The 27,239-nt window shown below is 34.5% G+C and overlaps 6 protein-coding genes across 6 annotated transcripts in view; 3 read left to right on the forward strand and 3 right to left on the reverse strand.

Moving 5' to 3' along the window:
* Positions 1–1,833: 1,833 nt before the first annotated feature.
* Positions 1,834–4,040, reverse strand: LOC123661290 (chymotrypsin-1-like). The gene is made up of 2 exons (XM_045596280.1): positions 3,898–4,040; positions 1,834–2,084 (listed from the first exon to the last, which is right to left on the reverse strand). Exons 1-2 carry the CDS (start codon positions 3,973–3,975, stop codon positions 1,923–1,925), a joined length of 240 nt encoding a protein of 79 aa, XP_045452236.1. The 5' UTR covers positions 3,976–4,040; the 3' UTR covers positions 1,834–1,922.
* Positions 4,041–4,404: 364 nt separating this feature from the next.
* Positions 4,405–5,959, reverse strand: LOC123660965 (trypsin alpha-4-like). The gene is made up of 4 exons (XM_045595983.1): positions 5,908–5,959; positions 5,599–5,827; positions 4,586–4,817; positions 4,405–4,527 (listed from the first exon to the last, which is right to left on the reverse strand). The coding sequence occupies exons 1-4, from the start codon at positions 5,957–5,959 to the stop codon at positions 4,405–4,407; spliced, it is 636 nt and encodes a 211-aa protein (XP_045451939.1).
* Positions 5,960–6,419: 460 nt separating this feature from the next.
* On the forward strand, positions 6,420–11,418 carry LOC123660966 (chymotrypsin-1-like). The gene is made up of 5 exons (XM_045595984.1): positions 6,420–6,450; positions 7,837–8,056; positions 8,960–9,080; positions 10,070–10,231; positions 11,272–11,418. The coding sequence occupies exons 1-5, from the start codon at positions 6,420–6,422 to the stop codon at positions 11,416–11,418; spliced, it is 681 nt and encodes a 226-aa protein (XP_045451940.1).
* A 1,962-nt stretch (positions 11,419–13,380) lies between these two features.
* On the reverse strand, positions 13,381–18,535 carry LOC123660968 (chymotrypsin-2-like). The gene is made up of 5 exons (XM_045595985.1): positions 18,484–18,535; positions 18,176–18,404; positions 17,180–17,411; positions 16,543–16,716; positions 13,381–13,725 (listed from the first exon to the last, which is right to left on the reverse strand). Exons 1-5 carry the CDS (start codon positions 18,533–18,535, stop codon positions 13,564–13,566), a joined length of 849 nt encoding a protein of 282 aa, XP_045451941.1. The 3' UTR covers positions 13,381–13,563.
* Positions 18,536–19,333: 798 nt separating this feature from the next.
* LOC123660794 (zinc finger protein 85-like) lies at positions 19,334–22,506 on the forward strand. The gene is made up of 4 exons (XM_045595830.1): positions 19,334–20,216; positions 20,510–20,821; positions 20,921–21,204; positions 21,829–22,506. Exons 1-4 carry the CDS (start codon positions 19,334–19,336, stop codon positions 22,504–22,506), a joined length of 2,157 nt encoding a protein of 718 aa, XP_045451786.1.
* A 945-nt stretch (positions 22,507–23,451) lies between these two features.
* The window catches only part of LOC123660902 (1-phosphatidylinositol 4,5-bisphosphate phosphodiesterase), a 110,455-nt gene continuing 106,667 nt past the window's right edge, over positions 23,452–27,239 (forward strand). Inside the window, exon 1 of the mRNA XM_045595922.1 lies at positions 23,452–23,649. The gene's annotated coding sequence lies outside the window, so the exon portion shown is untranslated. The remainder of the gene's footprint in view (positions 23,650–27,239) is intronic.

A 27,239-nucleotide genomic window follows, 5' to 3' on the forward strand; every position in this document is an offset into this window, starting at 1 on the left:
ATTAAACAGTAGTAAATAAAGCTCATTTAATACTACGTAAATTTATAATTACTACATTAATTTAAAATCGATACATTTGAAAAAATATATATTGAGAAGCATGGATAGTGGGTAAACGACTAAACTGTAAAACTCAGGTGAATTGGTCATTAACACGACACTAACTTACACACGATGGTAATTTTATAAATAATAATTATAATTATTTAATTTTATTATTTTTTTTTTTTTTTTTTTTTTCTTATTGAACTGTTTGGGCAAGTAAATTGAATATTTAGGTAATAATATCGATTCTAATATCGCAGTTAACTGGAAGGACGCCAGATTAAAAACACATTGTATAATTGTAGTAATAATAAGGAAATGTTCATGATAAACTCAATAATAAAAATATTTTTTTATATTTTTGTATATTTTATTAGTTTCAAATTCTCTATATGTATACATACGATTGCAATTTCACGTTATTATAACTAATTTATTAAATATAAATTTAATATAAGTTTTCTAAAAAACCATAATAGTGCCACCTAGAGACTGAGACTGAGAACTGAATTTCGTTGTAACATTGTAACAGCAGTCCGTTATTACGAAAAATGTTCTAAATCAGGGGTGAGCAACCCACGGCCCGTATTGAGATTTGCGCAGCCCGCCAGAGGTTTTCAAATTTTCAAAACTGTCAATTTTATTATAATAACGCACACCAAAATTCAATACTTGTACCATCAAGTCTTATTATTTCCCATCATTCTGTGCTTTTGGTTCGAATATTAATTTTTCAAAATTTTGCGGCTCCAGTAAAAAAGGTTGGTCACCCCTGTTCTAAATAGATCACTACATGCATATCACAGAACTTATCTTACAATTTTTATTGTAATTGTAATGTATTCTGTGGCTGCGACTTCGTCCGCGTGGAATAATAACGTAAGATAGCATTTTGTGAATATTTCTTTTGGTTTGTTTTGGATAATAAACACCGTCGTTTGGGTATTTACATGTTCCACGTGATTCTTTAAGTTGGCATTACTTTTTTATTTACGAACCGATTGACATGAAACAAACACTAAATGTTAAGTGAAGCCTACCACAATATATTAGTGAAAACAACATCTAAATAAGATTGGATGTTTCTGAGATTAGCGTGCACAAACGCACAGACATACAGACAAAAATTTTGACAATCATTGTTTTGGGTGCTATTTACGTTGGTAAAAGTCTCAATAATATTGTTTCTCATATATCTTCCCTGCACAGACAGCGATCAGTTACATATTTATCATATGCATTGATTATATAGCGATTCAATGGGGAAATGCTGCCAGCATTCTCGGCACCACGGCAGACATGATTTATACCACAGTTATCCGTAGATATTTAGTTAAGTTGTAATAATATATAATATAATAATAATAATAATAATAAATACTCTTTATTGTACACCACAAAGAAACATTACAAAAAATTGATACATGAAAAGAAAGATGTACAAAGGCGGTCTTATCGCTAAGAGCGATTTCTTCCAGACAACCTTTGGGCATAGGACATAGCGAAGAAAAAGAGAAGCGGGAGGGAAGTGTACAAACAGTTGATAAAGAATTGGCGTATAGTATGATATTAACAGAAGTAAATATACATATACACATACATATATGTACACATAATATACATCGTATAGTTAAAACAAAATTGATTTAATACAATCGTACAAAATAGTGAATGTATCAAATTTTATTTATTTATTAAAAATACAAAAGAATCTTAACTAAAAACATTACATTTATTAACATTTTCACAGGAGCGGTGTGACAAAAATCACTGTTGAATTATCCGCATGTGTCAAAAATAAGTTAATAGCATATAACAAGTTAACAGTAACAATACGATCAATATTTTTACATAACTATCATATAATATAATCATAGCTAATGTTCAATATGTTCCTCGAGAGCGTCTTTCAGGAAGTCTTCGTAGGCGCTGACCCTCACGAACATGTCGGGGGCTCCGAGCGCGCAGGGGAATCCCCACGACACGATGCCAATCTGTTTGCCAGTCTCAGCCTCCACTAACGCACTGCCCGAGTCACCCTGGACACATTGTTACAAACTATTAGATATCTCTTCAGCCTGTAATATCCCACCGCTGGGCATAGGCGTCTTTCCCCGTGTAGGAGAAGGATCAGAGCTTAATCCACCACGCTGCTCCAATGCGGGTTGGCGGATATATTCCCTACTACGAGTAACGATCGCTATCAGGTGTACGTGATAACAACCGGGACCGACGGCTTAACGTGCTCTCCGAGGCACGGTAAGGAGACTCCCAAGGAATAACGACCAGACCGGAAATAAATATTTGAATAAGCACAAATATCCACTCCGAGCGGGAATCGAACCTGCGTCTGTGTTAAGGCACCGCCGATACTGCACACGCACCATTACACCAAAGCGGTCGTATTAGATATAATTATACGGTACGAATGAAAAGGTAGTAAAAATTTATAGACATACGAGCTGACCGGGCAAACTTCATACAACCGTATTTTCCCGTACCGAAATACCCAATTCTATGAGTTATTTTATACCTACCTATATAATAAGTTAAATTGAAGTTTAAATGTCTCTTGTTTGAATTTTTAACAAAAACATCGTACAATGTACAGTAAAATTAATAATGACTATATAATGAAGACGAAACAAGTAAAATATATAATACGATTCCCTTATTAACATTTGGTATAATCTCTGAAACCTATCAAAATTATTTTAACGTATAAGTGACAATTAAATTAAAAGTTAATCGTTATTAGATTTAATAAACACGAAATCACATAAGTGCGAGTCACTTGTACGTATTCTTTATATAGCAGATCTATTTACGACCGACTCGTGTTGGATTGCTTTCCTTCATTATTTTATTACAAACGAGCTGAATGATGCCGACAAAATAGCTTGTGTACTTTTAATGTATACTATTTTGAAATAATTTAAGTTTAATTAATTCATCATTACATAGTATAAAACAAAGTCGCTTCTCCTTATGCTTAGACCTTTAAAACTAAGCAACGGATTTTGATGCGGTTTTCTTTAGTAAATAGAGTGATTCCAGAGGAAAGTTTATATACGTATAATACATACATAATATAGTAGAGGAACACTAATAGTTTTTGCAACCGTGCGAAGCCGGGGCGGGTCGCTAGTTAATAATTAAAAAGAAGTTTGTTATATAATGCTGCTTAATGTTAAGGCTCGCTGTTTTTTCAATTCATAATCACATACTTTTGCACTTATAATATTTAAATGATATAATAAAATAGTCAGAAAAAAAAGAAAAAGAAATCAACTACGCAAGATTTTACTAACCCTTGGGTTTTAAAGACAATCTTTCATCTGCTATAATTTCAGGTTTTCTCACAATATCCTTTACCCAACTTATCTCGTTTAAATGTCATACAAGAAGAAATCGAATTAACAAATGTCGAAACGAATGTTTGTTTTGTTCTATTAATGTTATAAATGCGAGCATTTGTAAGGATTAGTAGATGGGTGGATATTTGGAAGTGAAACTTATTCTATCGCCCTAAAAATTTTCGTTCATCTATCGCATGTCGCATGTCGCAAGTGTTCCGCGGTATTTGTGTTTTGTTCTGTGTATTAATGAAAATGTTTTTATTTACTAAACTTTCACTTGCATTGCGGTTTCATAAAACCATACAATTCATTTTTTTAATATTTCACGAAACACTACTCAATTGATTATAAAGAGACTGGGCATACAAAAAAACACAGCTAACTTTTCATCCCGACGTTTCTTCGGAACTGAAAATTACGCGAGTAAAACCGCGAGGGACAGCGAGCATGACAATAAATACATTATTACAGTAATATAAAGAAATATACTCACATAACACATTCCGTGTCCCTTAAAATGTATAGTACATATTTCCAAACTAGGATCAACTGGATTATATCCCCAGCCCATCAAGAAGGAAGCCAGCCTAACACCCAATACACACTGTAGTGGAGATATCGTTTTAAGGTACAAAAGCTGGAGACGGTATGGAGTATGACCGTGGACCTGTAACAAACAAGCACGTAGACAAAAAAATTTGACATGAACTATTACGTTAAGGTTATGCCTTCTGATGTACTTTCACATGCGACGGACCCGATTCTCACTCGCAGATATTTGAATTTAAAAACTAATATTTATTTCTGATCGAGGACAATGTTTTTGGGGTCCCACCTTACCTCAAAGACCACGTAGGGTCGCCGATCCCGGTTATTTTCAAGAAACCAGACAGCAGTTTTTACTCGTAGTAAGATAATTATAAGCCAAACCAGTTGGGCAGCGTGGCGGATTAAGCCCTAATCTCTCTTCTATTCTTTGGAACATAGCCTTTTTTCAAAATTACACGAGTACAGACAGTTTTACTTCAGTCCATAAGAATGTACTACATCTTGAAACTATATTACGACGTGAATAACCGCAGGTTGCGGAGAACTTGTACGTTTGGGACTTTTTTTGGACAAACTGCGAATTTTTAGCTTCTTTGGCTAATCGACCAAAAAATGCTCATAGTAATCCTTACCTTGAGTTGTCCCCAGCCAGTGACGAAACCCTTGACTCCGCCCCCGACAAAGTCATATTTCATTGCTATCGCACTAACAAGGTCACTATACACGATCTCGACAGCAGTCCTGAGGACGCCGATATCATTTGCCAAGTTCGTCCAACCGTACTTCGGGTGGATTTTATGACCGGAAAACTTGACGATATTTGTAGAATTCCAGTAATTCGAACCAATGACTCCTTTTAGGTGTCTGAAAAATAATAGCAAACGAAGCAATTGTAAGCAATTTTTCTAAATAATTCTGATTCTCTTTTTTTTAAGTTTTAAATACGATAACACTGGTACTTGTTTTTAATAAATACTAGCTGTACCCTGCGCGCGTTGCTACGCTCTTTATTTTGGTCGTACTAACTCAGAAATATTTTTGGGCTCATGCACAATACTTTGCTTGAAGATCAAGACATAATCAAATGCATAGTTTACGATTCTATAAAGAACATACAGACAAACAATTCATTTATATATATAGATGCTAAAAGTTAGAATATTCAACTATTTGTCGTAATGGTTATCATTTCTGTCCATCGCATGGAAAGTCATGAGTTTTATCCTTTTATTTCATAGCCTTTTCTGCATAAACAAGTTTTGCAACACATTAATAAAGCCAATATATTTGCGCATTTTTTAAATTCTTCATCTTTCGTACATCAAAAAGGACAGAGAAACAAAACTCACACAGAGTAAGATTGCTAAATAATGTTTATAGGCGCATAAACGCCTCACACTCAATGACCCCTGGTTGCACTAGGATTTACTCCTGTGTCGAGAGTCCAGAAACAAATAATACACAAGCATAAACGCCTAGACCACGGTAAACATATATATATATATATATATATATATATATATATATATATATATATGGCTAATACAAATGTTTAAGGTGTGCATGGATCGAACCCGTAACCGTCAGCGCAACGGCCACAAACCAGTGTTGTGACCGTTGCACGTAAAAGTACATAGATACTCACGGCGACAACTCGCCCCAAATCACATAGGGTTGAATGCAGTGCGCAGCAGTCAACATGTGTCGTCTGTTGATGATGGAGGCGCCGCAAGTTAACATCGTCACTTGATTGCCCACCACAAGAGCTGCCATGTGTTTCGCGTAGCCTTCGGGAGCATCTTGTCCTCCGACGATACGGGGCGACAGGATATTATTGATATTATAAGGCTTATGACCTGGTACTGAAGGATATCCTGAAATGTAATTACATATATTGAATGAAAATTTTTATTAGAATATAGAAAAAAGACAATGGTGAACGTTTTTTTTGTACCTTCGATAGATTGTAATAAAATCACGAAAGTAATAGTCAGTTTGGTGAACATGTTTGTATGTTGCTTTACAACGTTTGTGTTATTTTTTTAATTTACTAGTATTTATATGAAATGTAAATAATTATCAAACTGATAATGATTGAGTTAAACAAACTTTGCCTTCTCTGACTTTCAATACCATTTGTTGTCTCGTTTAGATAATGTTATAAATAAAAACAATATCTAAGCATATAAAGTTCAAATCCATACTTAAATAACCTTGATCACAAAGGAAACTAAGAAATTTGTTTTTTACACTCAAATGATTAATGATTATTTATCGGTTATATCTCAAATAAATTATTTAAATGATAATAATTTATTTTATACATGTTCGTTACTTACATGTAAAAGTCAGTTAAATTAGATTTTTTTTAAAGTATAATACCTTGATTTAAATAATAAGGCTAATAATTAAATAAAAGAAAGTCGGCCATAGATGATTAATAGAAATATTCCCGACAATGAAAACATGATTCAATTGAAAGAAAACATGTCCAATCGTAATTGTGTCCAATCGGACACAATCAATCAAGGTTGACAATATTTTGATGGAAGTTATAAATTAGTGGGTTTCTTTAAATTTAATAATTGTGTTTGCAGGCAAACGAAAAAAAAACCGACTTCAATTACATCGACGAGTAATACAACGTAGATCGACGAAAAAATAGTCAAGTAACTACGCGTTATCAAGGATTACTCAAAAAGTAGTTATCAGATCTCAATAAAATTTATATGTGATCACATGACAAACATCAGCTATCGATTAAATTAAGAAATTATTAAAATCGGTACACTCAGTAAAAAGTTATTGCGGATTTTCAAGAGTTTCTCTCGATTTCTCTGAGATCCCATCATCAGATCCTGGTTTCCTTATCATGGTACCAAACTAGGGATATCTTCTTTCCAACAAAAAAAGAATTATCAAAATCGGTACATCCAGTAGAAAGTTATGCGGTATAATACAACGTAGGTCGACGAAAAAAGCGTCAAGTAAAAACGCATTATTAGATATAACTCGAAAAGTAGTTGTTAGATCTCAAATAAATTTAAATGGGACCAATTGGCACACACCACCTTTCGATTAAAACAAAATTTGTCGAAATCGGTCTACCCGGTCAAAAGTTCTGATGTAACATACATTAAAAAAAAAATTACAGTCGAATTGAGAACCTCCTCCTTTTTTGGAAGTCGGTTAAAAATAGGTTTACAATTCGTGTCATAATTTTATGTAACTGGGTCATCATTTCATGGTTTTGGGAACTGTTTTGAGCCGAAATATTAAAATATTTTTATTATTGAAGTAGAGCAAGGCAGATCATATCTTGCTCGAAATTTGAAGCAGTCCATCTGCGGAAGAACCTCAACCTTACAGAAAATCACAGCTAAAAACACTAACACTCTTAAGTATATTCACATGGTTAGTAAGGTGGCCAGAGCTCCTAGGGAAAGTCAGAGGTGGGATCTATTGATTACCGTAACCAATTACCTGTGAATAAAAAAAACTAAAATTAGGATTTTGAGCCCTACTCTCGTAAATAAATGAATAAATTATACTTTGAGAGCTAATCAAAGTTGTAGCGGGAATAAAACCTGTAACAGAACAAGTAAAGAAGTGTCTCCACTATAATAATCACTGCTATATATATGTATGTATGTAAAAGTTTCTAAGGGTTTAGGAAAAGTAACACAGTTCCTGATGTTTCTAAGTTAGTGAAGAATAGCTGAAACGTTATTTTTTTTTATTGAGAGAGGACATTGATTTGCAAGGCGGTAAAGACCATATCATGTTCGGTCGGAATTTTAATAGATTCGGGCTTCAGCCACAAAATGAGGTAAACTTTCATCTATCTATAGAAAATTTTAATACTTTCACGGATATATTTCAGCTCTTCCATCCCAACTAGAGGACCAATTCTACCATGTGGATGCAAGCGATCGTATCGTTGGGGGCTCGGTGGCAACTGAGGGTAGCGTGCCTTATATGGCTGCCTTGAGAGTTGGATTCCTCACCAAGTGGTTAATTTGTGGTGGATCTATAATCACCGACCGGCATGTATTAACAGCGGCGCACTGCATTGACGCCGTTCATAGTGATCGTACCTTTAGGTTGGTACATTTTAGTTTTACAATCCATTTAAAAATGTATATGTCTATCTTGTAACTAGCTAGTCTAGTGCTCCATAAAAGCAATGACTTATGCGATTTTCTATTGCCGGTAACTTTACAAGATAGGCATCCTTTGGGAATGGGAATTCGAAGTAAGTTTGAAAATGTTTAAAGCTCAAGGATTTCTTAGCAGGCAACACTTTACGTATATATTTTCTTTTATATACGTCACGTTGCCTAAAAAATGAAATCCATGATGATTTTTAAATAACCTACATATGGCAATGGTGGAGGGTATGTGACATTCGCAGTACATTCACTTTTGTTTTTTTTTATAATTTAAAGATTCATTTATTTCAGAACTTAGCAATGGAAAGCTATTCTTACGTATTTTTTTTTTCTATATACGCCGAAACTACCCCTACCCTCTCCAGGAGCTCTGGTCACCTTACTTACAACAGGAACACAACACTACTTCAGAGCATTGTTATTTAGCTGTGATATTCTGTAAGGTTGAGGTACTTCCCCAGACTTAAAAACTTAAGAGTCCTATTTATTATATAGGCACATATTAATATTTATTTATATAAATCTCTACTTTTGGTATAACAAAATTTGTTGACGTCATATTTGTGGGTTCGCTGTCAGTATGGTTTAGACCAAGGAAGAGGGAGGTGTCCAAAATAGTTAAATTTGGCGTAAAGTATATTATGTATTACCACTAATAAGCCATCCGGCCATTGTAGGACACAATTTGTATCTTTAAACTATGTTTAATAATATATTTGTGTAAATAAGTAAATAAATGGTAATCGAAGTTACATAACAAGTAAAATGACATATACGAGTGACTGAATTAACTATCAATTTTTTGTTTTGACTTAAAATACCATTTACTTACAGATCCCTTCGCGTCGTTGTTGGTACAAATCGATGGTACTATGGCGGACAAACGCACACAGTAGCTAAAATGATAACACACGAGAATTGGAACTCTTCAACCGTCAAGAACGATATCGGTTTTGTAATTACAATGACTCATATTCATTTAACTAATAGTGTACAACTTATAGCCTTAAACTTTGATTTTATCGGTCATAATATCACTTCTAAGGTTGCAGGATGGGGAAAAACAAAAGTAAGTAAAACATTACAATTAGGGTAAAAGAAATATTATAACTTTAGTATACTCGTATTGGTTGACATCCCCCTTATATGCATGCTAAGCGATTCGCTAGTACATTCTTGATCCGTACAGCCAAAGAATGGAACTCTTTACCAGCGCTGTGTTCCCAGAAAATTATAACCTGGGGATCTTTAAGTCACGAGTGAATAGGTTACTTCTAGGTAAGCGTGCTCCATCTTAGACCGCATTTTGACTTATCATCAGGTGAAATAGTGGTCAAACGCAAGCCTATCATTGTATAAAAAAATATTATAGTAAATTAAAAGATACCACAGAACATTCTAAACATTCTATAAATCTTGTTTTAGCATAGTAAAACAAATTATATAAACATATACACAGCAGGAAACCTTCTGCTCAAAATCTAGAGAAGCCAGTCTGTGGAAGTACCTCAAACCTTAGAGAAGAACACAGCTAAATAACACTAATAACACTGTGTAAGTTTGTTGCGTTGTGTTCCTGTGGTGAGTAGGGTGGCCACCGCTCCTGAAGAGGGTCAGCAACGCGCTTGTGATACTTCTGTTGTTCAGGCGTCTATAGCTTTTTTATACGTGGGAAAATCCATCTAACACTGACTAAAAAACCACCACGTGTGAGTAGTCGTCCGCTAGGGTGGGGCGAGATAGGGTTGCGCTAGCATTCGCCACCTAGGCGTCTATTGCCTGCGGTAACCGCTCACTATCACTCAACAGATGTGGCGTAGTTACGCTTGTTTCTCGCCATAGTCGTATAAAAAATAAATAAAGTACTTACACTTTTAGCTAAATTGTTATACTACTTGTAATAAGTGATTTTAATAAGTGATTTCAATAACACGTTATTTCTAGGCAGGTGGAACACTATCAAGTGTTCTGTTGGAGCTGATCGTTTACACGGTGGACGGAAGTACTTGCTCGCGAGCTATCGACGAACATTGTGATCTTTCAGGACAGAATATCAAATACGAGCCGGAAATTGAACTGTGTGCCTACAATACTGATGGAAGGGGCGTATGTAATGTACGAATGAAGTTCTTATTATGGAGTTCTAGTATAGGGAAAGTTTGTCAGGCCCTAATATAAGCCGAGTTGGCTTGGTTTAACCTAAAATCTCGAAGAATACAATTTATTTTACGAATCACGTTGAAATTCAGTTGTCTTCGCGTTTTTTCGCGAGAAGGATCCTAGTTTAATCCACCACCCTGCTCCACAGCGGGTTGGCGAATATATTCCCTACTATGAGTAACGAATGCTATCAGATACCTATGTTGACAACCGGGACCGATTGTTAAGGAGCTCTCCGAGACACAGAGGGGAGACCCACAAGTACAGACACCTAGACCGGAAATAAATATTTATACATACACGAAAATATTTATTTGCGTATATGTATATGTATGTATATTGTGTGTATATGATATTTACTTCTGTTAATATCAAACTGCTTGTTAACTATATGTCAATTCTTTATCAACTGTTTGTACACTTCCCTACAGCTTCTCTTTTTCTTCGCTATGTCCTATGCCCAAAGGTTGTCTGGAAAAAATCGCTCTTAGCGATAAGACCGCCTTTGTACATTTTTCTTTTCATGTATCACTTTTGTTGTAATGTTTCTTTGTGGTGTACAATAAAGAGTATTTATTATTATTATTATTAATATCCACTCCCAGTGTGAATCGAAACCACAACCGCCGGTGTCAAGTATGCAACGATGCAAAAATGAAAATGGCATAAAATATCGCGCTTTACGTTTTTTTTTTTTTTTTTTTTTAATTATGTGATATACCCACAGGCTTATTATGCCCGTGCTTTTGTTATTCCATATATTATTATTATTATTTTTTAACATGCATCGGTACTTCACCGCAACTTTAGAATCTAGAAGCCTTAATAACTAGTCTTTAAAATTTCTAAAAGTCGACGCGAGTCCACTGATCTAGACTATTCTACATATTGCTTTTTTATATTTTTATATAATAATTAATTAATCGCGCTTTACGTTCACAATTAGAAGATTTATAGCGGAACCACTGAAAAATGTCTTTTCCCAGGGTGATTCGGGCGGCGCTCTCGTGCTGGCCGGCGGGGAGCAGGTGGGGCTGCTGTCGTGGGGCTGCGCGTGCGGCGGCGCGCCCGCCGTGTTCGCGCGGCTCGGCGCTTACAGGGAGTGGGTGCGGGGGGTGTTAGTCAATGAATAATTCGACTGTCACTACGGACAGTATCGAAACTGAAATTTTTCTATTTTTTTTTATTGCATGAAAAAACTACTTTTTATATATATTTTCTTCAAAAAAAAAAAAAAAATAGAAGAAAATGCTATAAAATATTCATGAGAAATATTCATTTTTCATGAGCTTATTCTCAATATCGATGCTTAACAAATCATTCAGCGTAAAAAATTTAAAGTGCCTTTTTTCAATTTCGATATAATACGTAGGGACAGTCGAATTAACAACTGTGTCCATTAGATTTACACGTGTTACTAAACTGGCCTTCCGTTTAGGGCCATATAGAGATTCATGAAGGCATACCATATACCACATAAGTAAAAACAATTAAACAGTAGTAAATAAAGCTCATTTAATACTACGTAAATTTATAATTACTACATTAATTTAAAATCGATACATTTGAAAAAATATATACTGAGATACTGAGAAGCATGGGTAAAGTGGGTAAACGACTAAACTGTAAAACTCAGGTGAATCGGTCATTGACACGACACTAACTTACACACGATGGTAATTTTATAAATAATAATTATAATTATTTAATATCTATTTTTTTTATATTAAACCGTTTGGGCAAGTAAATTGGTAATTATATCGATTCTAATATCGCAGTTAACTGGAAGGACGCCAGATTAAAAACACATTGTATAATTGTAGTAATAATAAGGAAATGGTCAGGATAAACTCAATAATAAAAATATTTTTTATATTATTGTATATTTTATTAATTTCAAATTCTCTATATGTATACATACGATTGCAATTTCACATTATTATAACTAATTTATTAAATATAAATTTAATATAAGTTTTCTAAAAAACCATAATAGTGCCACCTAGAGACTGAACTGAATTTCATTGTAACATTGTAACCGCACAGTCCGTTATTACAAAAAATGTTCTAAATCAGGGGTGAGCAACCCACGGCCCGCGGGCCGCATGCGGCCCGAATAGAGAGCCCGCCAGAGGTTTTCAAATTTTCAACACTGTCAATTTTATTATAATAACGCACACCAAAATTCAATACTTGTACCATCAAGTCTTATTATTTCCCGTCATTCTGTGCTTTCAAAATTTTGCGGCCCTCTAGTTAAAAATGTTGCTCACCCCTGTTCTAAATAGATCATTACATGCATATCACAGAACTTATCTTACAATTTTTATGTATGAGAACGCTTTATTATAAGTAGACAAAATAAAAATAAAATAATTCTGAATAAAATCTTTAAAAAAATATAAAAAACAAATACAGTTTGTAATACATAAAAATTCAAAGCGAAAATATTATATACAATATATTTTTCATGAGAGTTCTGTACACTTTATTCATAGACGCTCACAAGCAAGCCTCATATTTTAAGAAAAGATATGACGTTAGCTGTGGCTGCGACTTCGTCCGCGTGGAATAGTAACGTGAGATAGCATTTTTTGAATATTTCTTTTGGTTTATTTTGGATTATAAACACCGTCGTTTGGGTATTTACATGTTCCACGTGATTCTTTAAGTTGGCATTATTTTTTTATTTATGAACCGATTGACATGAAACAAACACTAAATGTTAAGTGAAGCTTACCACAATATATTAGTGAAAACCATATCTAAATAAGATTGGCCGTTTCTGAGATTAGCGTGCACAAACGCACAGACAAACAGACAACAATTCTAACAATCATTGTTTTGGGGGCTATTTACGTTGATAAAAGTCTCAATAATATTATTACAGCGAAGAATTTTTATCATATGCATTGATTATATAGCGATTCAATGGGGAAATGCTGCCAGCATTCTCGGCACCACAGCAGACATGATTTATACCACAGTTATCCGTAGATATTTAGTTAAGTTGTAATAATGTATAATATCGTATAGTTCAAATTGATTTAATACAATCATACAACATAGTGAATGTATCAAATTTTATTTATTTATTAAAAATACAAGAGAATCTTAACTAAAAACATTACATTTATTAACATTTTCACAGGAGCGGTGTGACAAAAATCATTGTTGAATTATCCGCATGTGTCAAAAATAAGTTAATAGCATATAACAAGTTAACAGTAACAATACGATCAATATTTTTACATAACTATCATATAATATAATCATAGCTAATGTTCAATATGTTCCTCGAGAGCGTCTTTCAGGAAGTCTTCGTAGGCGCTGACCCTCACGAACATGTCGGGGGCTCCGAGCGCGCAGGGGAATCCCCACGACACGATGCCAATCTGTTTGCCAGTCTCAGCCTCCACTAACGCACTGCCCGAGTCACCCTGGACACATTGTTACAAACTATTAGATATCTCTTCAGCCTGTAATATCCCACCGCTGGGCATAGGCGTCTTTCCCCGTGTAGGAGAAGGATCAGAGCTTAATCCACCACGCTGCTCCAATGCAGGTTGGCGGATATATTCCCTACTACGAGTAACGATCGCTATCAGGTGTACATGGTAACAACCGGGACCGACGGCTTAACGTGCTCTCCGAGGCACGGTAAGGAGTCTCCCAAGGACTAACGACCAGACCGGAAATAAATATTTGAATAAGCACAAATATCCACTCCGAGCGGGAATCGAACCTGCGTCTGTGTTTAGGCGCCGCCGATACTGCACACGCAACATCACGTCAGAGCGGTCGTATTAGATATATTTATATGGAACGAATGAAAAGGTAGTAAACATACCGAAATTTAAAGTGTTATAGACATACGAGCCAGGGATATTCCGGTATGGGTTATTTACCTTTATAAAACGGTACTTATCGAATCAAAATAACGGTAAGAGAATCATTCGGTAACCGAATCATATCGGTAATACAGTATCGAAATAAACCGGTAGTAGGCATAACGTTCGCGTCGTAAGTTTAAGCGGGCAATTCCCGTTCTTGTAGCTGCGCTGCGCTAGCTCGGATTGCGGTCCGAACGTACACCATATCTCTATCTCATTCGCTCCCGTGTGGTGCGTGATTTTACTTAAAACTTATTTATTTGTGATAGACGACAGGCCCCGGGCGTGGCGCGAGCAAGTTTTCATCTCTTTTTCGCGTTAATGTTTATATTGCATATAACGAATAATTCAAAACAAAAAACTTAATTGCTTTCATAGTTAAAGAAGCCAGTCTTATGAAAAACCAAGCATTATCAATAAAAGCAAAGGAACATTACAGATTCTTCATTTTAAACGATGGCTCACAGATTTTGTCACCCTCTGTTACTTCTCCGAATCATTTAAAACCGAAATACATAACGTTATATTTCGGTATTACAGTTTAATCGGTAACCGTTTTATTACGGTTTTGGAACCGAAATAAAACGGTAACCTTTTCAATCGGTATCCGATTCATACGGTAACCGTTTCAAACGGTTACCTTTATGAATCGGTTTGGCGAACCCTGATACGAGCTGACCGGGCAAACTTCATACAACCGTATTTTCCCGTACCGAAATACCCAATTCTATGAGTTATTTTATACCTTAATGATTAGTTAAATGTAACTAATCTTGTTTGTATTTTTAACAAAAACGGTTGTCGCGGTGTTTGTAGTTAAACTCCTCCGAAACGGCTTGAGTGATTCTCATAAAATTTTCTTCGGGTAGGTCTGAGAATCGAACAACATCTATTTTTCATACCCCTAAGTTATAAGGGGGGTGGGGGAGGGGCTTAAGATGGTTCTAAAAATTTATGAAATTTTGTGTGCATATCGGGTAGGTCTGAGAATCAGCCAACATCTATTTTTCATTCCCCTAATAAAGGGGGGGGGATTGAGAATTTTAATAAAATATATAGCAAAACAACGTTTGCGGGGTCAGCTAGTAATGACTAAATAATGAAGACGAAACAAGTAAAATATATAATATGATTCCCTTATTAACATTTGGTATAATCTCTGAAACCTATCAAAATGATTTTTAGCGTATACATGACAATTAAATAAAAGTTAATCGTTATTAGATTTAATAAACACGAAATCACATAAGTGCGAGTCACTTGTACGTATTCCTTATATAACAGATCTATTTACGACCGACTCATGTTGGATTGCTTTCCTTCATTATTTTATTACAAACGAGCTGAATGATGCCGACAAAATAGCTTGTGTACTTTTAATGTATACTATTTTGAAATAATTTAAGTTTAATTAATTCATCATTAAGTACATAGTATAAAACAAAGTCGCTTCCCGCTCTCTGTATGCTTAGATCTTTAAAACTACGCAACGGATTTTGATACGGTTTTCTTTAGTAAATAGAGTGATTCCAGAGGAAAGTTTATATATGTATAATACATGCATAATATAGTAAAGGAACACAATAGTTTTTACAATAGTGCGAAGCCGGGGCGGGTCGCTAGTTAATAAATAAAAAGAACAGTCTGCATTGAACTTTGTTGTATAATGCTGCTTAATGTTAAGCCGGCTCGCAGTTTTTTTCAATTCATAATCACATACTTTTGCAATTATAATATTTAAATTATATAATAAAGTAGTCAGAAAAAAGAAAAAGAAATCAACTACGCAAGATTCTACTAACACTTGGGTTTTAAAGACAATCGCATTTCATCTGCTATAATTTCAGGTTTTCTCACAATATCCTTTACCCAACTTATCTCGTTTAAATGTCATACAAGAAGAAATCGAATTAACAAATGTCGAAACGAATGTTTGTTTTGTTCTATTAATGTTATGAATGCGAGCATTTGTAAGGATTAGTAGATGGATGGATGTTTGGAAGTGAAACTTATTCTATCGCCCTAAAAATTTTCGTTCATCTATCGCATGTCGCATGTCGCAAGTGTTCCGCGGTATTTGTGTTTTGTTCTGTGTATTAATGTAAATGTTTTATTTACTAAACTTTCACTTGCATTGTGGTTTCATAAAACCGTACAATTCATTTTTTTAAACTTTCACGAAACACTACTCAATTGATTGTAAAGAGACTGGGCATGTTGATAGCTGGAGATACAAAAAAAAAACACAGCTAACTTTTCATCCCGACGTTTCTTCGGAACTGAAAATTACGCGAGTAAAACCGCGAGGGACAGCGAGTATGACAATAAATACATTATTACAGTAATATAAAGAAATATACTCACATAACACATTCCGTGTCCCTTAAAATGTATAGTACATATTTCCAAACTAGGATCAACTGGATTATATCCCCAGCCCATCAAGGAGGAAGCCAGCCTAACACCCAATACACACTGTAGTGGAGATATCGTTTTAAGGTACAAAAGCTGGAGACGGTATGGAGTATGACCGTGGACCTGTAACAAACAAGCACGTACACAAAAAATTTTGACATGAACTATTACGTTAAGGTTATGCCTTCTGATGTACTTTCACATGCGACGGACCCGATTCTCACTCGCAGATAATTGAATTTAAAAACTAATATTTATTTCTGATCGAGGACAATGTTTTTGGGGTCCCACCTTACCTCAAAGACCACGTAGGGTCGCCACGTATAAGCCAAACCAGTTGGGCAGCGTGGCGGATTAAGCCCTAATCTCTCTTCTATTCTTTGGAACATAGCCTTTTTTTCAAAATTACACGAGTACAGACAGTTTTACTTCAGTCCATAAGAATGTACTACATCTTGAAACTATATTATGACGTGAATAACCGCAGGTTGCGGAGAACTTGTACGTTTGGGACTTTTTTTGGACAAACTGCGAATTTTTAGCTTCTTTGGCTAATCGACCAAAAAATGCTCATAGTAATCCTTACCTTGAGTTGTCCCCAGCCAGTGACGAAACCCTTGACTCCGCCCCCGACAAAGTCATATTTCATTGCTATCGCACTAACAAGGTCACTATACACGATCTCGACAGCAGTCCTGAGGACGCCGATATCGTTTGCCAAGTTCGTCCAACCGTACTTCGGGTGGATTTTATGACCGGAAAACTTGATAATATTTGTAGAATTCCAGTAATTCGAACCAATGACTCCTTTAAAGTGTCTGAAAAATAATAGTAAACGAAGCAATTGTAAGCAATTTTGCTAAATAATTCTGATTTTCTTTTTTTAAGTTTTAAATACGATAACACTGGTACTCGTTTTTAATAAATACTAGCTGTACCCTGCGCGCGTTGCTACGCTCTTTATTTTGGTCGTACTAACTCAGAAATATTTGTGGGCTCATGCACAACACTTTGCTTGAAGATCAAGACATAATCAAATGCATAGTTTACGATTCTATAAAGGATATACAGACAAACAATTCATTTATATATATATAGATGCTAAAAGTTAGAATATTCAACTATTTGTCGCAATGGTTATCATTTCTGTCTATCGCATGGAAAGTCATGAGTTTTATCCTTTTGTTTCCATAGCCTTTTCTGCATAAACAAGTTTTGCAACACATTAATAAAGCCGATATATTAGCGCATTTTTTAAATTCTTCATCTTTCGTACATCAAAAAGGACAAAGAAACAAAACTCACACAGAGTAAGATTGCTAAATAATATTTATAGGCGCTTAAACGCCTCACACTCAATGACCCCTGGTTGCACTAGGATTTACTCTTGTGTCGAGAGTCCAGAAACAAATAATACACAAGCAAAAACGCCTAGACCACGGTAAACATATATATGGCCAATACAAATATTTACCATGTGCGTGGATCGAACCCGTAACCGCCAGCGCAACGGCCACAAACCAGTGTTGTGACCGTTGCACCAACGCGTCGTCGCTTGATACAAAAGTACATAAATACTCACGGCGACAACTCTCCCCAAATCACATAGGGTTGAATGCAGTGCGCAGCAGTCAACATGTGTCGTCTGTTGATGATGGAGGCGCCGCAAGTTAACATCGTCACTTGATTGCCCACCACAAGAGCTGCCATGTGTTTCGCGTAGCCTTCGGGAGCATCTTGTCCTCCGACGATACGGGGCGACAGGATATTATTGATATCATAAGGCTTATGACCTGGTACTGAAGGATATCCTGAAATGTAATTACATATATTGAAAGAAATTTTTTATTAGAATATAGAAAAAAGACAATGGTGAACGTTTTTTTGTACCTTCGATAGATTGTAATAAAATCACGAAAGTAATACTCAGTTTGGTGAACATGTTTGTATGTTGCTTTACAACGTTTGTGTTAATTTTTTTAATTTACTAGTATTTATATGAAATGTAAATAATTATCAAACTGATAATGATTGAGTTAAACAAACTTTGCCTTCTCTGACTTTCAATACCATTTGTTGTCTCGTTTAGATAATGTTATAAATAAAAACAATATCTAAGCATATAAAGTTCAAATCCATACTTAAATAACCTTGATCACAAAGGAAACTAAGAAATTTGTTTTTTACACTCAAATGATTAATGATTATTTATCGGTTATATCTCAAATAAATTAATAGGTAAATGATAATAATTTATTTTATACATGTTCGTTACTTAAATGTAAAAGTCAGTTAAATTAGATTTTTTTTTTAAGTATAATACCTTGATTTAAATAATAAGGCTAATAATTAAAAAAAAAAGAAAGTCGGCCATAGATGATTAATAGAAATATTCCCGCCAATGAAAACATGATTCAATTTAAAAAAAAACATGTCCAATCGTAATTGTGTCCAATCGGACACAATCATGATTTTGAAAGTTGTTAATATAATTCTGATGGCGTAATCGAGGGTAGATGTAATATACTATGACTTGTGTTCAACTTATACCTTCAGATGTCCCTTTTTTGCACCACCAACGTTCAAGACACCCGCTTTACACGAGGTAAGAATATTTTAATGGATTTAACTTATTTTACCCTAATATTTTCTTAATTTGATTACCGCCAATTTTCGTAACAAACTATAAACATATGATCATAATGTCCCTACATTGTTTACAAAGGTTTTACAAGTTAAAATGGAAGAAGAAATTTTTATAACGGACACGGAAGGTCTGTACCCGGTGCTGCTCATACCCAAAAAGTGTACCACTCTCGAGACTAACTGCGAGGCTACTGATAACGTATTTATTGATGTTAATATAACATCACCAGACACCGAAGGGAACGACATGTGTATATATAATGGCTTTTGTAACGTTAAGCTTATTGACAACTACGACGTGAACCTCAACGAGGCTGATACCAACAGTCAGTCCTCCGATAACAATGATAATAGCACCGCTGTCGCGGTGACTGAAGCTGCTAACCAAACCTATCCCCCGTACAGTCAGTCTCAAGTGTGGATAGACCCCACCAGGAGTCCATATGTATACAACAGTTATGATACAGTAGAATCACAGGAGCGCTTCTCGGTCTACCATCAATCACACTCCAGCCACATAACAGTTGAACAACACAACACATACATAACACAAAATGTATTCAATTATAAAGAGTCAATCCAATATTCACCGGTGGATGATACTGAAAACAAAAAGTTAAAAAAAATTCAGTCAACTGATCCCGGTCAACCACCAATAGATCAAAATCTGTATGAAAATGATGAATTTGAATGCGGAGTGTTTCTGTCTCAATTACCCGAGGAGATAATGCAGGAGAAGGAAAATAAGGCCAGAGAGGAGTTAAAATATATTGGGATACAAAGTGAGAACGACGCATTGAAACAGCTGATGTCATCTGATATTCAGTCATTGTCTAAACAGCAGAAAACAATACTGTACTTAGGCCATGACTCACACTATGGTCAAACAATACAGAAAATTGCAGTCAATGATCCTTCCTTAGAATGCGTTGATAGCGGGAAAGATAATGAAGTTGTCCGTGAGTATAATTATTTTTGTATCTTCATGTCTTGTAAAGTATTAATTAGTTAAGTTATCATCAAGTGCATGATATTTTTTTTTTTTTTTTTGATAATTCTTAAAAATTTATTCAGTTATAAATTGAAAATAAATGAATTTTACTACATTATTTTTTTTCATTCTTTTTATTTAATATTTTATTATTTTTTACTAAATTTTTTATACTTATTTATTTACAGAATTAATTTGAAATAATGGTTACATATTTTAGGAAATTATCCAATCCATTATCTTTATTAGAAAATTATTTATACAATTTCAAATTTTCAGCCAGTCAGACAAACCATAAGAAATATCAATGCGACAAATGCAAGCAGATATTTGACCAAATAACAGCATTCAAGCAACACATGGTTGGTAGTCACAAAAGTCCAAAGATCCCCATTTTAGGCACGGATGGAGTAAGTGAAGTTAAATTCATGTGCACGGATTGTGGTAAAATGCTTAAAAGCCAGAAAAAATTCGAACTTCATTGCTTAGGCCACGGGGATCCAGATTTAGAATGTAATAAGTGCCACAAAGTTTTTGCATCAAAATTCACCCTGAGGAACCACCGTAAGATACATCAACGGAAGCATCAATGTACATGCTGTACGAAAACTTATTCAGATTTTGAGGAATTAAAGACTCATATGGCTAAAATACATTTTATGTTTATTTGCGACTTATGCGACTATACAGCGTCAAAATTTTCCGAATTGGAACTTCATAAGTTGTGTCATAAGGAACGTCATATTAAAGGAACTAGTAATATGGAATTCACTTTATCTCTTGATGATGATTTGATGAGCGAGAGTGATACTCTAACTCCACCGCCTGATGACTGTATCTTAAACTCTGGTAATGATGAATTGTCTAAAATGGATGAAATACAAAGAGCAGATTCGGTCATAGCCAAGGTCATGTCAAATAAGATTTTTCTTCTTCATTCAAAGAAAGCACGACGACACAAAAGATATAAAAAGGTAATTAAAACCTTATCATTATATTATAATAAATAAATAATATTATAAACAAAGTAATCTATCTAATCTATGACTTTTATCAATATATGAATAATATTATTTCAAGTTCAAACCAGACAATAAATCTTCATTAATATTATGATTAAGCTGTGTGGCTACGGCAGTAAAGAAGACTATAGCCACCCCCTCTCTTCCCGTGGCTGTCCTAAGAGGCGACTAAGGAATAACACAGTTCCAGTGCTACCTTGGAACTTAAAAAGCCGACCGATGGCGGGATAACCATCCAACTGCTGGCTTTGAAATACACAGGTCAAAGACAGACTGCAGCGTCTTCTGTGCGACAAAGCCAGCCCTGCAGTCACCGACCCGCCTGCCCAGCGTGGTGATTATGGGCAACACACATGAGTTCACACCATGTTTTGGCGCGAACTTATGGAGGCCTATGTCCAGCTATTACTTTAATTTAATAAGTAACTACATGTTTGCAATAATTGAAAATTTAATATCTATGTACTAAAAGTTAAATTTTATTAAAATTTCAAATTTTTACTTTTTATCCTCTGCTTGCTTTTAGACAGGAGCTGACTAATTCTTTTTTAATAATTCTTTTTTTTATACTTTTAGACATGTGACGTTTGCCTAAAGACATTCGACCGTGTCGGCGACTTGAAGCGACACCTAATTGAACACGTAATAAGGAGCACTCTGGCTAAAACACCCGTCAACAAAAACGGCACCCTCAACATACAATGCGAGGTCTGTCAAGCGGAAACGTTCACAAAGGTAGATAGATATAAGGCCCATTTACGCGAACACGCAAAACTCACCTTATACAAATGCACATTTTGCGATAAGTCCTTCAGCGATTCCAGTAACTTTTCAAAACACAAGAAGATCCACGGCACCACATTCTTCCAGTGCGATCTCTGCCAGAGAAAATTCAACTCTAAGAAGATGATAACACAGCACATGGAGTACCACAACAACAATTCACCGATACCTTGCTTCTATTGCGATAAGGAGTTTCATTTTCCATCGATGCTCAATAAACACATCAAATGTGCTCATACGAGAGAAATGTCCCGCTTCAGATGTAGGTTCTGTCACGATTACTTCAAAACTTTGAAGGAGAAATGGGATCACGAATGGAAGATACATAACGTCCGTAAGATGATCGTTGATTGTCTCATTTGCGGTTCGAAATTTCGGAAATATTCGGAATTGAAGCGGCACTGTAATGACGTTCATGATATGGAGATTCCACCCGCTAAAAAGTTATTAAAGAAAAGAAGATCCCTTTAAATTAATGAAAATGGCAGGTCCGTTTATTTACTAAACTTAGGTGGCGCCACCTCGTATTTTTGTCAAATATAATTTAAGTTTACACGACACGTAACGATTGCGACACTTTAATCGTGTTAATTTAAAAGTAGCTAGTACAATACGGGTGCAATTTCTAAGACTGATTTTATTTATTACTGATAAACGGAATTTTTGCTATTTAACTTATTAAAAACTAACAGTAAGATGTAAAAGTTTGTTAACATAAACTATGATTAAGTTTTTTTTTAAGTTTGTATTTTTTTGTTACTTAATCGAAATCAAAGCAGAACAAATGTTATTGATTAAGCTATATAGTTTTGTTAACTAAGTTATTTATTTATTTTTTTGTTATTAGTTACTCCAGCTTTATTTTTTAAGTTATTTTATTTAAGTATTAAGAGTTTTTATTGTTTTTGAAGTAGGATTTATGTATAGGTTTTAGATAAAAACTATACGCAAAGACATTATTTTCATAGGTATTTATTTACAGATAAAAGTATTTATTAATTATTTTTGTTATATAAATTATTATGTAACATAACAATAAATTAAACACTGTAAATAAGCAAGATTTTCTATGATCTCATAAGATATACTCACTTTTTTTATAGGATAAAACTTTTGTCATAAATCATTTATTAAATTATTTGGTTACAATTGTATGATTTATTTCTTATCCAGCTATTAATGTAATAATACACTCACTTATTGTAATTTAAGATACAAGAATAAGATTATTTGATGAGAAGTGTCTCTTTATCACCATAATAACATTAATCATAGTCATCGTAACAGTGTAATGTAAACATAAACCGCTAAATCGCGACTTGTAAACCGAGTTTTCATGGACGACCTTGTAGTTCACGCATGCGCAGTTCGGGTCACCTGCCACACAGATTATTTCTCGTTCTCGTTCTCGCAGTCCGCGAACACATATCGTTCGTTGATAACGTCTTTAAGAATCGAGTGCGCGAAAAAAAACGCGGTCGCGATTATATTGTATTAAAATTCAATGAACAATTATCATTATCAATAATTTCATCGTATGTTTTAGTCAATACTTGTAAATCCAGGTTTTTAGTGCCTCTAGTGACATTGGAGATCGTGTTTACTGACGATAAGGTTAGTATGGGGATTATCTTTATATTATCCGTCACGTTCGAAGTGCTAATAGTTTGAACGACGTGAATTTGTATGTCTATTCAATTGCAATTCTAGGCTGGTTTTATAGTGCTTAGTAATAAAATCGTACAATTATAAGATGGGCGGTGCTTGTTAGTGGCACTAGATTTTCGTACTGTACGAGTATTTTTTTTATAAAAGATTTGTGCTGTAAAAATAAACAATACGTTATACAATCATGCTAAGAGTCACGGCTTCGTTCCCTAAATATTTTTTTTGTTTAGCTTTTGAATTTTAGCCTCAGTATGAAGTTATATGATATAAACTATCCATATTTATTTTTTATTGCCCTTTCGGTTGTATTACAGGTAAAAACAATTAATTAATATAATTAGATAGCACAACATGCATAAACACAAATTAATTAAATTATTTTTGAAGTTCGCGGACTAAGTATTAGATTAATATTTGAAGCAGATATAACACTAATGATGTAACTAGAATAGCTTCAATGGGTAAACATCAACGTTTGCATAGTTTTCAGTTTGTTTACTTTTATAACCAATTGAGATGTACGAATTGTACGATATATGATATTAATAAGTATTACAATTAGCAAAATATTTAGGAGATCCTACACAAGTTAACTTGATTTTTTTTTAGCTAAATTAAAAATTTGAGGTTTCTTATTCCCTATGATTTTTTTGTTTCTATTTTTTTCCTTAGAATTTTCTGCGTACATCTGATAAAGATAATTTAATCCGTTATTTTTTACAGAATGCTTTATATACTGACTTTTATATAATATATTTAACTGAGGTAGGGCACAGCAGGAATTTCCTGCTCAAAATATGGAGCAGCCCGACTGGGGTAGTACCTCGACCTTACAGAAGACCACAGCTAAATAATACTGTTTTCAAGCAGTATTGTGTTCCTGTTGATGAGTAAGGTGACCAGAGCTCCTGGGGGGATTGGGGATTGGGTCGGCAACGCGCTTTCGATGCTTCTGGTATTGTAGGCGTCTATAAGCTGCGGTAATCTCTTACCATCAGGTGAGCCGTACGCTTGTTTGCCGACCTAGTGATATAAAAATAAAAAAAATACTTAATCGCTTTCCAGCCTGTAACTACTGCTGGGCATAGGCCCCTTTCCCCATGTAGGAGAAGAATCAGAGCTTAATCCACCACGCTGCTCCAATGCCAGTTGGCGGATATATTCTCTACTATGAGTAACGATCGCTATCAGGTGTGCATGATAACAACTGGGACCGACGACTTAACGTGCTCTCCAAGGCACGGGGGGAGACCCACAAAGACTGCACAAATATCCAGACCACGGCAAACATCTGTATGGCTAATACAAATGTTTGTCATGTCTCCGCACATGCAACCGAACCGTCAACCGAACCGAACATCGAACCCGCAACCGCTAGCGCAACAGCCACAAACCAACTCTGTTACCGTTGCGCCAACGCCTATATAAGGAAAATGTTTTTTTTTTTGTGTGAAGATAATTTTTTTTTTTATAAATCCTACCAGTAGTAAAATAGGGTTTTTTTTATAGACTTAATTAGTTTCAAAACTAATTTTCTAAAAGTCGATTTTTACCACGCTTTTATTAGCTCGGGTTGTGTGTGTAATGGAATCTGTGAGCATAATTTTCACCAATTTCTAGAAATTTGATTACTCTGAATTGAATTATTCTCTTAAAAACGTACATTTTATTATAATTTTATTTTGAAGTAATTAATTATGATTAATTGTTCGATCTTCTACTACTGTAATATAAACTCTGTAATTAAAAATTATTTTCTACTTTTTATAGTTCGATTAGCTAAGCGTGGTTTTTTAGTTTTTTAAAACTATAATTTATTGTAGTGTTATTTTTTATATTTTCTCAATAGTTGAATCGATATAGGAAGATTGTATTGTAGGAAGCCACCCAATTATAAATTATCTTAATTATCTGTTTTACCAGCTGTGGATAACGCTATTTGACGGATGACGATACAAATAGACTTTGACAGCGGAAGGTAGAATAGGCCATTAGGACCTGTTTATCCCCAATACCTCACCTGCGACTTTAAGATTAATAAATAAGAATAGAATTATTTCATAAATATAGTAGAATTCGATGAAAAAAAAAAGAATAATGAATCAAAAACTTTTTACTGTCGGATATTGTCATCCGTCAAATAGCGTTATCTGGTCTAACAGACCCTTAACCTCATAATCACAACCAAGCTGTTTTAATGGCTTTTCAGTTATCCAAATTTAACAATATTTCTTTCGAAAACTATTCGTGATCTCGAAAATGCAGAGATCTCGCGACGTTGTAAGTTCAAAGACCTCGAATTTGCGATTTCAAGTCGAGAATGCTTTCCCTAGTAGACGTACTCTCCCAGATGGACTGCTCTTCCTTACTTACTTATATCAGATAATAGTTGCTTTGCATAGGCCTCATGGATCTTCAACTCGGAATTTCACACAGCTAAAAACTACTTCTGAGTTCTGACAGATAAAAATATGTAATCGGTCAAATGTATTTAATGATCAATACAGATTCGTAATGATACTCGCAAATGCAAAGTAAATATAGATATTTATTTAGGGTATCGCAAACATTGCAGATTAAGATTTTTATACAAACCAAAATCACAAGAATAAAGTAGTTATAAAAATGGTTACTGCCATTAAAAAAAAAAAAAAAAAAAAAAAAAAAAAAACGCTGATATAGTAATTGTATAATGTGAAGCAATAGAAGTATAAATTTAAATTAATGACAGAAAAAAAAAATTCGTTTGTATGTCACTGACATTAAAAATCATTTACCTAAGTTTATAATAAATTTCGTTGGAAGCCATTAATCTGAATGAATAAATGAATGCATATTATGAATCTCAAGGAGTTTTGGAACGAAGTTCCTTACGGCAGGCTTGACATTTGACTGGGCGAGCGAACTAAAAAAAAGGTGATACTAAAATATATAACGGAAGTGATGGAATATCAGTCACACGACTGTATAATATGACGTTTGTAAAACTAAAATATTACTAGTAAACTTTTTTTAACCGACTTCCAAAAAAGGAGGAGGTTCTCAATTCGACTGTATTTTTTTTATTTTTATATATGTTACATCAGAACTCTTGACTGGGTGGAGCGATTTCGAAAAATTTTCTTTTAATCGAAAGGTGGTGTGTGCCAATTGGTCCGATTTAAATTTATTTGAGATCTAACCACTACTTTTCGAGCTATATCTAATAATGCGTTTTTACTTGACGCTTTTTTCGTCGACCTACGTTGTATTATACCGCATAACTTTCTACTGGATGTACCGATTTTGATAATTCTTTTTTTGTTGGAAAGGAGATATCCCTAGTTTGGTATCATGATAAGGAAACCAGGATCTGATGATGGGATCCCAGAGAAATTGATGGAAATTCTTGAAAATCCGCAATTACTTTTTACTGGGTGTACCGATTTTGATAATTATTTTTTTGTTGAAAAGGAGGTATCCTTAGTTTAGTACCATGATAAGGAAACCAGGATCTGATAATGGGATCCCAGAGAAATCGAGGGAACTTCTTGAAA

Source organism: Melitaea cinxia, chromosome 16, assembly GCF_905220565.1.
Source record: "Melitaea cinxia chromosome 16, ilMelCinx1.1, whole genome shotgun sequence".
Lineage (NCBI taxonomy): Eukaryota > Metazoa > Arthropoda > Insecta > Lepidoptera > Nymphalidae > Melitaea > Melitaea cinxia.

Bases quoted from the DNA above. Each gene is read 5' to 3' on its own strand.
- LOC123661290 (XM_045596280.1), bottom strand. From the start codon at position 3,975: ATGGGCTGGGGATATAATCCAGTTGATCCTAGTTTGGAAATATGTACT. The intron at 2,085-3,897 runs GTGAGTATATTT...CAATGTGTCCAG, and splicing joins AGGGACACGGAATGTGTTAT to GGTGACTCGGGCAGTGCGTT.
- LOC123660965 (XM_045595983.1), bottom strand. From the start codon at position 5,959: ATGTTCACCAAACTGACTATTACTTTCGTGATTTTATTACAATCTATC. The intron at 4,818-5,598 runs GTGAGTATCTAT...ATTATTTTTCAG, and splicing joins ATTTGGGGCGAGTTGTCGCC to ACACCTAAAAGGAGTCATTG. The intron at 4,528-4,585 runs GTAAGGATTACT...AAAAATTCGCAG, and splicing joins CTGGCTGGGGACAACTCAAG to TTTGTCCAAAAAAAGTCCCA.
- LOC123660966 (XM_045595984.1), top strand. From the start codon at position 6,420: ATGATTCAATTGAAAGAAAACATGTCCAATC. The intron at 8,057-8,959 runs GTTGGTACATTT...ATTTACTTACAG, and splicing joins CATAGTGATCGTACCTTTAG to ATCCCTTCGCGTCGTTGTTG. The intron at 10,232-11,271 runs GTATGTAATGTA...GTCTTTTCCCAG, and splicing joins ACAATACTGATGGAAGGGGC to GGTGATTCGGGCGGCGCTCT.
- LOC123660968 (XM_045595985.1), bottom strand. From the start codon at position 18,535: ATGTTCACCAAACTGAGTATTACTTTCGTGATTTTATTACAATCTATC. The intron at 18,405-18,483 runs GTACAAAAAAAC...ATTACATTTCAG, and splicing joins TTTATTACAATCTATCGAAG to GATATCCTTCAGTACCAGGT. The intron at 17,412-18,175 runs GTGAGTATTTAT...ATTATTTTTCAG, and splicing joins ATTTGGGGAGAGTTGTCGCC to ACACTTTAAAGGAGTCATTG.
- LOC123660794 (XM_045595830.1), top strand. From the start codon at position 19,334: ATGGAAGAAGAAATTTTTATAACGGACACGGAAGGTCTGTACCCGGTG. The intron at 20,217-20,509 runs GTATCTTCATGT...TCAAATTTTCAG, and splicing joins CCGTGAGTATAATTATTTTT to CCAGTCAGACAAACCATAAG. The intron at 21,205-21,828 runs GTAATTAAAACC...TTATACTTTTAG, and splicing joins GACACAAAAGATATAAAAAG to ACATGTGACGTTTGCCTAAA.